A 12,477-nucleotide genomic window follows, 5' to 3' on the forward strand; every position below is an offset into this window, starting at 1 on the left:
TGCTACTTAATTTTAACAGGGCATTCAAAAACTGGTAGTGCTTAAGGTATAGTAATAAAGTGACCGGGGCCCAACAGCAGACTCTTCATCTGGAAAAAGCATTTGACAGAAACATGCCCCCAGTGTTCATGGGAATAGTTTTCCTTTAAAGCAGCCCTGTGTAAAAGAGAGAGAATGCATAGTTAAGAACTGTGAAAGTGTATGGTATACAATGATAAGTATGTGTAAGACAGAATATTAAAGGAGAAGGAAAGTCATTTTGGCATTTTACTGCCAATAGATTTGCCACATAAGCACCACCTAGAACAATATATTCTGCAAAAAGCATTGCCTTACCTGAGTAAAGAGCCCTAGAAACTTTCTCTATTTGCTTAAGACAGCAGCTGCCATTTTAAATAGCTTCCTCTTTGCAGCGTAGCTGTAATAGCTCAGATCACACATTCCTATAGAAGGGGGGAGGAAGAGAGGCGAGGACTGCACAGACTCTTGCTTCTGGAATTAAGGGGTTTTCTGAGAGAGGAAATCAGACACCCAAACAACATGTTGACAAAAAGGAGACAAGAAATCCTGTTTCTTTTGATAGAGGACTTTGTGCACCTTTCTGCGAGTGCTTATGGCTGTATTTATATAGAACTTTCTGATAAAGCTTACTTAGTTTTTACCTTTCCTTCTCATTTAATGCATGACACATGAAGGTTAGACTATATGGGACATAATGTCAAATTCTAATGCTCCCTGTTTGTTTCTGTTCATAATGCAACAAAAGAACCAACACTATCTATGTTTATGCAACATCATCATAGTTTTTTTTTTTTATTGGTCTTACTGAAGCTTACTGAATTTTGTGATGGGCTGTGTGTTCCCTTAGAGATCACCTGACCAGAATAATGCAGCTCTAACTGTAACAGGAAGTAAAAGACAGAACTTTGTCCATTGATTGGCTGATGTGACCTAGCATGTATGCGTGCCCTTGGTTTGTTTGTCTGTGAAGCGTATGGTTTAGATGAAGCAGGGTTTTACATTTGAGCTGTTTATTAGGGATATTTTTATTGAGAATTCTTTTACCAAAAAGAATGAGTGTCCTAGGTTACTCATGCGTGTACATCACAAAAGTGTGTAACCTTGTCTTAGCTAGAAAATGCCTGTCCAGCTAGATATTAGATAGAGCAGCTGTCCCCAAACTACGGGCCGCGGGCTGGATCCGGCCCCCAGAGTAATTTACCCGGCCCCCCGCTGCATCCTCCCACCTGGCAGTGGAGAGAGAGGACTCAGCGGAGAGCGGCACAGGGGAGCCTGACGGGACCGGGGCAGACCCATCAACTTCAAGAGCCGGCAACTGGAAAATAGGAGAGCAACTGCCGGACGTTCCCCTGGCCCCTTTGTCAAAGAAAATCCTATAGATCCTCTCAGTACTCAGTCCTTGTTTCAAATGAAGGGTGGGCGTATCCTAACAGTCCCTGCCAGAAGCACAGTGGGAGGGGGATAGCCAATCACAGCCCTGCACTCTCACAAGCAAAGACAGGCTTCAGTTTCCTATCAGGTCAGCTTAGCTGCTGATTGGTTCGTATCCTACAGTACAGTGCCTGTACTAAGAGCTGCTGGCTCCCCTGGACATCCAGAGAATTCAGCCAACAGGAAGAGGAACAGATGGGCGGGACTAGTGAGGTTTTGGTTGAATTTTTCAATAAATCAGTCCAAAACACAACTATTTTAATCACAATCCGTATAATTCACTGGTACATTCTTAATTTTTATATGATATGTCTCCTTTAACACACCAGGAAGTGCCTTTGCAATGTGGAAAGGATCAAAGTACAACTCACTTATGCTGTGTGCTGAAATGAAAATAAAGGTTCTTGCAGCAAACTCAAACAGAACTGATTTATTGCCCAAGACAATTTCCAACAGGGATAGCATATACTCACAAATCCACATAGGCAAGATAGCAGCAGCAAAGATAAAATAATCAGTGCAGTGTGAAGGCAGAGAGAACACAATGTGACACCATATGGAAATATCTTAGAGAAGCTTTAGGTTCACCTTCTAGGGTTTCAATTCCTTATGTGGTACAGATCCCATACAGCAGACATGGATCAGTGAGAAGACTGATTTCCTTGTCCCTTTACTTGGGCAAGCACAGCCTAGAGGAGAGCTACACCCTGCTATCAATCCTAGTTGGACCATAGGCTGGTCTTACTAGCTAGATCTATCTGTCTCACTTTGCTGGAAAGTGCTTTAACAAATGCTAACCTGACTGACTAAAGCAGTGGTTCCCAACCTTCCTAATGTCACGACCCTTTAATACAATTCCTCATGTTGTGGTGACCCCCAACCATAAAATTATTCCTAAGACCATTGGAAATATGTGTTTTCGGATGGTCTTAGGTGACCCCCGTGAAAGGGTTGTTCGACCCCCAAAGGGGTCCCAACCCACAGGTTGAGAACTGCTGGACTAAAGCCTTGTTCACAGGGTCCCTGCTCCTCAACTTCACTAGGGTGTGTCCCTCTAGGCATGGGGGTATTTATAATTAGATGGCAGATCTTGGGGGGCTGCCTTCGGGTGCCTATAATTTCCTTTAAAAAAAAAAAAATGCCCCCAACGCATAACGTAGATGTGTGCATCCTCAAGCAAACCTTGTGCATTACTTCTCATGACGGAGGGGCTTATTTAGGTCCAATGCCTAGGTAAGTGGCAAACACTTACTGGGCCGTGTTGATCCCAGAGGGCCCGGACTGTGGGGTCTGCTTCGTATATAGCTGCGCCAATCGCCAAAGTTATATGTGCCCGCAGCAAATGTTCATCATTGGGCAAGCATCTAGGTGTCTGGCTGTGTTTGCTTGGCCCCTTTGGATATTATTTTTGCAGGGAGGCCTGGCGTGCTGCTGGGTGGTACAACTAAAGGGACTAAGTGATCAGGTCAAAATACAAATCAATTTTTAATACGGGTTGGTAAGACGTCCAAAACGTCTTACTAAATGACTAATTGTGCTTGCTTGCAAAGAGAACGCATTTGGTATATTTGTGATCAAGTAATGCTCATTCAAAAATAATGTTTATTAACCCGTTACTGCACACTGTAACATGACGATTTGTCAACTGCGCCCCACCTTACGCGGGCACCTACGAGAAAACGGACTATACGGCCCTTACACAGTTTCCTATAGACATGGTTTTATTTTCCACGCTCCAATATGGTGGAAGCTGCTTCGATCCACTTGCTGCAGTGCTACCTCTCACTTCCGCCCATTAATGGTTACGTAGTGAAGTTGCCGAGCAACTGTGTGGCGGAAGTCATTTTTTTTTCAATCATTTTCCCGCGGTTACCCTAGGTCTGTGTTTGGGAAGCCGGCTGCTAAATGCGCAGCCGCGGATTTGGCTGTGGGAATTTGTTTGTTGAATCGCATTTTCCCGATATATAGTGGAATTTATAACCGCAGGACAGGCCACCTTGTCAGAGTGACGTCACGGCCGCCAGCTTTATTCCCTCCCTTGCGCACTTACATTCGCTCCTCCTCGATCTGTTGGCTCCGCAGCAGCAGCAGCAGCTCCAGTGTTAGCTTTGGAGTTTTCTGTTTGCCGTTGAACAGCTGTAGGTGCATCAGCATGCCGCCCAAGAGCCCTAGAAAAACACAGATGCGCAGTCAGAGGGAACCCCGCAGTCCCAGCAGGTGAGATGAGATATTTTACTCTTAATATTTTTTGTCAGTGGTGCTATGTTCCCTCAAAGATGGCAACTAACCACATGTCATTAGGGTGATAATGATCCAGTCCTGGATATTTTAAAACTTGGTCACTTTGTGGGCAATGTAGCACTATAGACATGGTGGGATGTTAGTGCAGCTCATCTTTAGGCACAACAGTTCTACATGACACTCTCAGCTGGGCCCTTGCAATATAGTGGAGCTAAAGGATTGCAAGTCTAATGTATAACTCATTGAGACTACTGTGAATATTTATGGCAGATCATAACATCACGTTGGTGTGGCTTGGGTATAATTTACATCACATGGTGCCTGCCCCCAGTGTACCAGCCTCCATCAATGTCACAAGCTATCTGTGATCTTAATCACCGGTGTCCCTACTCTTGGTCTGTGGAACTACTGAGCATGGCTATCTTCTCAGTGGTGGACATAACTGCGCTTAAGAGCTAACACTTTCTGCTACCCTGCCAATAACAAATTCTTAATTTACAAGGTCCCTTTTCCTTGGCTTGCACTAAGATGTCTGACTTTAGACACTTGCCTACTTCTTTACTGATGCCTCTTGCCTCAGTTCTTCCAACATAATAACATAAAACATAGTAAGTTGGGTTGAAAAAAAGAAGTATGTCCATCACATTCAACTATAATGCCAATATATAACCTGGCCAAAAAAACCCCCATCTGAAGCCTCTCTAATTTGCCACAGAGGGGAAAAAAATTCCTTTCTGATTCCAAGATGGCAGTCTGACCAATCCCTGGATCAACTTGTACTGAGAGCTATCTCCCATACCCCTGTATTCCCTCACTTGTACTGAGAGCTATCTCCCATACCCCTGTATTCCCTCACTTGTACTGAGAGCTATCTCCCCTACCCCTGTATTCCCTCACTTGTACTAAGAGCTATCTCCCCTACCCCTGTATTCCCTCACTTGTACTAAGAGCTATCTCCCCTACCCCTGTATTCCCTCACTTGTACTGAGAGCTATCTCCCATACCCCTGTATTCCCTCACTTGCTAAGAAGTGTCCCACCCCTTCTTAAAGCTATATAATGTATCAGCCAGCACAACTGATTCGAGGAGGGAATTCCACAACTCCTTTCCGAATATTTAAACGGAACCTACTTTCTTCTAAACGGACTGGGTGCCCTCGCGTCCGTTTGAAGGACCTACTAGTAAATAAAGCATTAGAGAGGTTATTATATATTTATACATAGTTATCATGTCACGTCTTATGACATGCACCCTTTCATTTGGCTGGAGTCCAAAAAGGAAGAGTATGGCTACTCTTCCCTTTGTATACCAAGGATTACCCGTAACACCCTTGGCCTAATGAGATTAGCCTTAAAGGACAAGGAAAGGCAAAAGTCACTTGGGGGTACCAAAATGTTAGGCGCCCCCCAAGTGACTTTAATCGCTTACCTCGTACCCCGGGCTGGTGCCCCTGTACGGAGAAAACAGCACCAGCCCGGGGTACCTGAAGCGCAGCACTTCCTCCTTCCGGCTTCCTTTCTGAAAATGCCAGCGGTTGGCGCATGCGCAGTAGAGTTAAAAGCCGACTTTTCTGTTAAAAGTGCGGCTTTTCACTCTACTGCGCATGCGCGCGCAGGGAACCCGGAAGGAGGAAGCGATTTAAGTCACTTGGGGGTGCCTAGTGACTTTACCTTTCTTTCTCCTTTAACAATAAATGAACAAATGAAACAACTCTGCTCTGCTTCCCTGCCATTCGGAATGCAGAGCAGCACTATTCATTTCTGGCCCGCCGGCCTTGAAAGGATTTTAATGCATGGCTTCAGGAGGTAGAGGAGATTAACAAGTAAATTCAGCTGCACTGATTCAGTTATTTTGATTCAGTAAAAAAATTATAATTGAAGTACATTGCAAATGTGCTTCTTTTTAGGTTTACAAGCAGTACATGCAATATTATTTTTTCACAGAACAAAAAAGGAAATAGCTGCACCTTCCACAATTAGGTATAAGGCTCCACCAAATGTTAATGATAATATATAAACAAGATAGAAGGGGAGAAGGAGTCTCCAGATAACGTGCAAAAGAAGTATTTACATATACAGAAAAAGACACATAAGAAACTCCCAAGCGTGTGTTCCCCAATAGACTTCAATACATGCACCGATATCTAATTACATTAATAGGTTAATTGGTTAACCTATTAATATTAGGCGATTAATTGGTTAATTGGTTAACCTATTAATATTAGGCGATTACAAGTTAAAATATAACCTTTAATAGTACAAAATAAAAACTCACATTAGTGATCAAATCAAAAGAATATATTATTATTTTTTACCTTTAAATCCCTTAAATCCCCTTTAATTACTTCGATACATTTTCATTGTTTTTGTTGCTATACCTTTAACAGCCTGAAGTAGAGATAGAGAGTAAAGTGGAATTCCTGTGAGTCAACAGTAATAAATAAAGCTAACGAGTAATTCTTATTTTTAAAATATTTATGAGATTAAAATTTTCCTTTTAGAACCTGACAAACTTCATTATATAGTTAATCATTTATTTACATGTTCCAGAGTCATTTACAGGCCTTGGGCATAGGGGATATAGCTTGCAATGTGAGTTCCCTCTTACATTCACACACATTCTTATTACATCTTTCAGGCCTGATTTTCAAGATCCAGACTTTAATGTTTTGTGTGAAACTTTGAAGATTTCTAACAATGTTAGAGATAAAGCTTGGAAGACATATGAGAAAATATTTTCCTCCGGCTATATGATGGTAAGTATTATTAATATGATTGTGTATGAGATCTAACTTCTAGTAATGAAAGCTTATGATCTGTATGACAGATCTTTTTTGACAGTAATTTAGCTTTGCATGTAGCACATCTGGGCAGTCTGTTGCACCAGTTCTGATGGGGTCATGCTGAAGAATTTTTGGGTGATAGGTGCACATATTGACACATTTAAACATCTTTAATACTGGACTATCCATCTAATTATGGACACATTTGTCTGGTGGTTTAATAGTGCTGGAAAGTTACCTGTCTGTCCTAGTCATTTACCCAAGCTGCAAATTTGCTTAAATGTTGAAACCAAACTACCCACTGACTCCTTTAGCATCTCAACAGGTTTTAGGTGGTAAGATTTTCAATTTTTTTAAAGGGATACCAGAGTTTTATGGTGTAGATTATAATACAGGTATGGGACCTGTTATCCAGAATGCTCAGGATCTGGGGTGTTCCAGATAAGGGATCTTTCTGTAATTTGGTTCTGCGTACTACAAAATCATTTATGTATTAATTAAACTCAATAGGTTTGTTTTGCTTACTATGTGGATTCATTATACCTTAGTTGGGATCAGGTATAAGATACCTTTTTTCACAGACCAATACATTTTTTTTTTTCTGTTTAAATAATGGTGTGTAGTCAGCTTTCTCAGTTCATTATGCATGATGTAGTACTTTCAGAAACAGCCAGCAAAGCACAATGCAAGTCCTTTCAGGCAGCTATTGTCTCACCTATTCAGTTCTTGTGTCTCAGCCTTTTTGATCTCCCAGTTGATTACAGCTCAGTTTTTGTCTTTTATTGTGCACTTCGCTGTTATAGTATCCCTTTAGGGCTATGGCACATAGGGAGATTAGTCATTTACGGTTAAATCTCAACTATCACAGGTGACTAATCTCCCAGAAATACCTTCCCACCAGCAATAAATTGATTGCCGACAGGAGGCCATATGCGGCTCTTTGTATTCTGAAATTTTGTGCTAAAAGGACTTTTGGTATGGTATATGTTTTTGAACTTTGGATGAATTTAATATTGTGTTGTGCACCAAATAAGGGGATGCAAATATAAGGAACTACATTAGACTGAAGCAAAAAAACATAGTAGAGATACTGCCCATCTGAAAAATACATCACTGGTCCACCCCTAAACATTTGTTTTGCCCCATACGTCACATGCTCCACCCCCTTTCAAGACCGTCAGCCAATAAAATGTGGCAACCCTACAAACAGGTTTAATTATTTTATGTCTGAGATATAAATACTTTATTAGTTTGCTAAAACCTAACATTTTGTCCTATTACAAACAAGCCATCCATGCTGTGTGTCAGTAGTGCCTCATGCTGAAATCAGCAGGGAAAATCTGTCAGGGACTCACAGCATTAGTGTGTTGGTTGCAGTTTCTGAATCGCCCTATCATTAAAAACCTCACCGAAATCTAGATAAATAATATGAACTGTGCAATTTACTAGAGACAAACATTTCACCAGAATAAATGCACTGTTACAATTACATATTTAGTAGACAATCGAGTGAGGACCTTGCTCAAGACAGCTTACAGTCTAAGAGCTCAGCTGAGCTGAATGCCCATTGATAGTTTTAAACTAAATATCCCAGTAACCGCTAAAAATAAAATTTGTCAGTTGCCTATGGGCTCATAAAAGCCCTTTTGAGTTATGTTACCTAATTTTTTGATTTGTATTTCAAAATATTTATCTGCTTTGTTTAAAAGATAATCCAAGCAATCTCTAAAAATGCTAACTAGAACATACTTTGTTTTATCATATTAGAGAGAAGCCACCAAGAAAACAGAGTTATTGGGTCTTTGCCTTTATATTGCTTCTGTGGACTGTGAGGAAATGACGTTTACATTTACAGAACTGTTAAAAACTTTGACGCTAAGGTAAGTTTTTAGATATGCTAAGTATTTTTAATGTGTGAACTGTAATTGCCTAAGACCTCTGACCAGCAATCTTTTGCTGTATAAGTGGGTATGGATATAGTCATATAATATTCACTTTTTATGTATCCTAAAGTTTTAATGTGTTTTTTTTTCCTTTTTTTATATTAGTGTTAGTAGATGTTTTCGACTTTTGAGAGAAATGGATATCAACATGGATGTTCTCAGTAACAAAGTTGACAATGCAATTTCAAAGTTAAAGAAAAAGTATGAAACCATGTGCCTTTTGTACCAGAAGTTTCAAAGGTAAAAATTATAGTTCCATTTCGGTCTGGTCAAAGAAAGCTCTAATTATGCTTACATGTGTTTTTTCAGCTTCATGCAAAACAAATATTGGCTTTTTGAAGCTTGACCCCCTCATAACTCCATCCCTTGTGTGTGCTGGACAGTGCATGTAAATACAAAATAAATATGCAATATTTCCTTTAAGCTTTAGAAAAACACTTTGTAAAAAAGATTTTAGAAAAGAATACTTGCAAGCACTGCGCACATTTTTAATCATCAGGACTTCTTTTTCTTATGTACTGGGAAACTGTTCATGGTTCATAAGCCACTGTTTGCTACTTATTTTTTCTTTTTTACTGAGGAAAACAATAGCAAGTACATCTCTATTTGAATTCATAAACAAAGCCATTGCAGGAAATGTTTCGTTTTAGAAATTCTTTACAAAATATACATTACTTTCTGTTTCCTGTACATACTGCTTTCACCATAAACTGATATCACATTATGGATGTACAGAATGACATGGATGTTTTCCATTGATGGCATATCTTATAGTTAAAGTGGATTTCATAGGAGTGACGGCACTCACAGGAACTGTGAAATTCCCAGTATGGGACTGAAACGTTGGATCTAATAAACCTAAAGTTTTTTCTTTAATTATGGACATGTGTATAAAGTTCCTGTGAGTGCCGTCACTCGTATGAAATACATTTACAATTACCGCACGAGCACCCAGGCATCATCTCAGACTTATGGTGTGCTGCTTACGCTTCTGCATGGATTATAGTTAAAGTGGCATATCTTATGGTCAAATGATTGTTTAATAATAGGATCTTTCATTTGAGGATGAGAAAATCTGACTGTGTACTACCACCTTAAAGGAACAGTAACACCAAAAAATGAAAGAGCTTTAAAGTAATAAAAATATAATGCACTGTTGCCCTGCACTGGTAAAACTGGTGTGTTTGCTACAGTAACACTACTATAATTTATATAATAAGCTGCTGTGTAGCCATGGGGGCTGCCATTCAAACCGGAAAAAAGGAGAAAAGGCACAGGTTACATAGCAGATAACAGATAAGTTCTGTAGAATACAATAGTGTTTTATATGTTATCTGCTATGTGCCTTTTCTCCTTTGAATGGCTGCCTCCATGGCTACATAGCAGCTCATTTATATAAATTATAGTAGAGTTTCTGAAGTAAACACACAGCTTTTACCAGTGCAGGGCAGCAGCACATTATATTTTAGTTACTTTTATACACTTTCATTTTTTGGTGTTACAGTTCCTTTAACTTTTATACACTTTCATTTTTTGGTGTTACTGTTCCTTTAACAGTAAAAAGTGGGGGAGTAAACGACAAAGCTCTGTCCATTCATTTCTTAATGAAACATAACAATGTAGGTGTGATTTTGGTTTGTGTGTAAGCACAATGCCTCAAACGAGCCAGGGGGTGATTTTAGTACTTAAGATGTCTGTCTTTCTATTTGGGATTATCCAGTGACACATACTACCAGAAAAGTATATTTTTATGAAATTGCTTTATTTAGATGAAGCAATGTTCAGTGGTATTGTTAACCTTTAATGGGAACACTGTGTTCTTCCAGTAACACCTGTTGAAAGTGCATCATGGGCCTGCAATTTCTTTTTTCATGTGCACTGATGACTGTATCCCTTAAACATACAAGGGAAGTGAGCAATCATTTTTCTCTGTTCCGTGTGGGGGAATATTAGTTTTCCAGGTTTGCTTTAGTAAGAGGTGCATACTCAGAATCTGAAGAGGAAGCATATCCCAACTTATCTAAGATGGTGGGCACATGTGCTTCAGGGATAAAAGAGGGATAATAAAAAGTTTTGATTTTGAGCAATAAAATTATTGTGTTTCAGGTGGCTGGGTTGGAGGCATTGTATAGAAAAGGAGTTTTTTTAATGGGGGTTGTTGTCATTTAAGTTGCTGTTTTTTTGTTACTAATATTTCATCTTTTCTTTTAAGGACATTTGAAATTATTTTTGAGGAACAACACAATACTCTGTAAGTTTATTCTGCTTATCACTTCCCAAGGTCAAAAGAAAATCTACTCCAGGGTTTAAAGTTTTTTTTAATGTTGAAGGTGAATTTCTGCAAGAACCCAGGAGCAGAATGTAGAACCTTATTAAAGGAATAGTTTACCTTAAAATGAACTTTTGTGTTGTGGTAGGCAGATGTGTTTTTTTTATAATTTTCAGTTAATTATTAAATATGTATAACTTTTTGTTCTGAGACTCTTCAGTTGGAATTTTAATTGCTGTCTGGTTGCTAGGCTTACTTTTTGGTTACAGGGATTAATAGTCAGAATGGAAGATTAATAGGAGCTATGCTCACTAAAAGACAAGCAATTTTAAAAAACAATTTATTAATGTAGCCTCTTCGATAATTATTTTTTGGTAGTGTGGGTCAACCAGACAGAAGAAAGAGTAGGTCAGTCTATAACATATTGGCCTTTCATTAAAATGAAAACCTCTCCTTTAATGAATATAATATAGAAAATTTGCAATTAAATGTACTTTAAGTTTATTGAGATATGACAGTTTATTTCACGTAGAAGTATATTTTTGTGGCATATTGTTTGTTCAAAGGCCAGTTTGTATTAAAATGACAGTCGTACAAAGAAGTCTGGAGGACTATATATCCCCTTTTTCAACAATAATTCACTGAAGAGGGCATGTGCTGAACATGCTTTTTTTTGTACTACCCATGGCAAATACTGAAATTCCTGATTCTCATTGTTATACCATGCTAGACCCTCTACCTTTGTAAGCCTTTAAATTAGATCTGCTAATATGGTATCTCTAGCCTACCGGTAAGGCTCTGTATATAAATGCAGCAATGAGCTTATCACTTTAAAAATTCACTTAATTTCACAGACTCTTCCTTGAAGGAGTTGACACTAAATTTTGTGTTTATAGATTGCACATTAATTTTAAGATAGGTGTTACATACTATATACAGCCATATGTGTAAATTTTGTTTTTGTCTTGCACACAGGGCTTCTGTTGACACTGCATCTATTCTGAAAGGAACTTGGATTACATTTCTGTTAGCTAGAGGTAACAAAATGTATTCGACTATTTTAATATGTATATTTTAATATACTCATTAGGTTAAATAAAACGTTTTTGTTTGGCACACATTTGACCTTAACATACACATTTAATCTTGTAATTTTTCTTGGGCCATAATCAATGTTTCAGGTAAAATATATAATAAAATATGAAAACATTTTGTGTGTGTGTATAAAGGTGGTCATAAAGTGATAGATCGCCAGATAAGCAGATTTACTCCTGATATGCCCACGTGGCCCTCAGGTCAAACGATTGTATCACATTGACTCTATGTGTCCAACCACATATCTTGGTTAACTAGCATCTAACATTTTATATAGATATGGGCTTGCACACAAATAATTATCAGCACATTGGTATTATTAAAAATATCTTTTATGTAGTAATTTCAAAAGTGTTACATAGCCAAATTTAATCAGTACACATTAAAATTGTTTAACATGGTCATACAAACCAAAATTGTGCACAAAAGAAGAAAAAAGGGACACAAAGTAGCGAATACACTTGCTAAGTTAGAATTACCTCGCTGTTTCGGCAAAGAAAGCCTTTCTTAAGGGGAAACTCTTTTGTTGCTGTGGTCAAAAAAGAACAAATGTCTTCCTTTGCCTAAAGAGGCAGTTTTAAAGGGTCCTTGGTTTTATCCTAAACAGGCCACTATCTTCAGTGTGTTTGTATGATTTCCCCATGTTTTCATGTTTTTCTTCACGTACTCTGGTTTCCTCCCACATGCCAAAAAAC

At 38.8% G+C, this 12,477-nt stretch overlaps 1 protein-coding gene across 1 annotated transcript in view; it reads left to right on the forward strand.

Annotated features, from left to right (window-relative positions):
- Positions 1-3,281: 3,281 nt before the first annotated feature.
- Positions 3,282-12,477, forward strand: part of rb1 (retinoblastoma 1) — a 95,299-nt gene continuing 86,103 nt past the window's right edge. The window contains exons 1-6 of the mRNA NM_001282525.1: positions 3,282-3,669; positions 6,331-6,448; positions 8,243-8,355; positions 8,524-8,658; positions 10,631-10,669; positions 11,663-11,724. Coding sequence (NP_001269454.1) covers positions 3,605-3,669; positions 6,331-6,448; positions 8,243-8,355; positions 8,524-8,658; positions 10,631-10,669; positions 11,663-11,724 — 532 coding nt within the window. The 5' untranslated portion in view covers positions 3,282-3,604. The remainder of the gene's footprint in view (positions 3,670-6,330; positions 6,449-8,242; positions 8,356-8,523; positions 8,659-10,630; positions 10,670-11,662; positions 11,725-12,477) is intronic.

This window comes from Xenopus tropicalis, chromosome 2 (genome assembly GCF_000004195.4).
Source record: "Xenopus tropicalis strain Nigerian chromosome 2, UCB_Xtro_10.0, whole genome shotgun sequence".
Taxonomy (NCBI): domain Eukaryota; kingdom Metazoa; phylum Chordata; class Amphibia; order Anura; family Pipidae; genus Xenopus; species Xenopus tropicalis.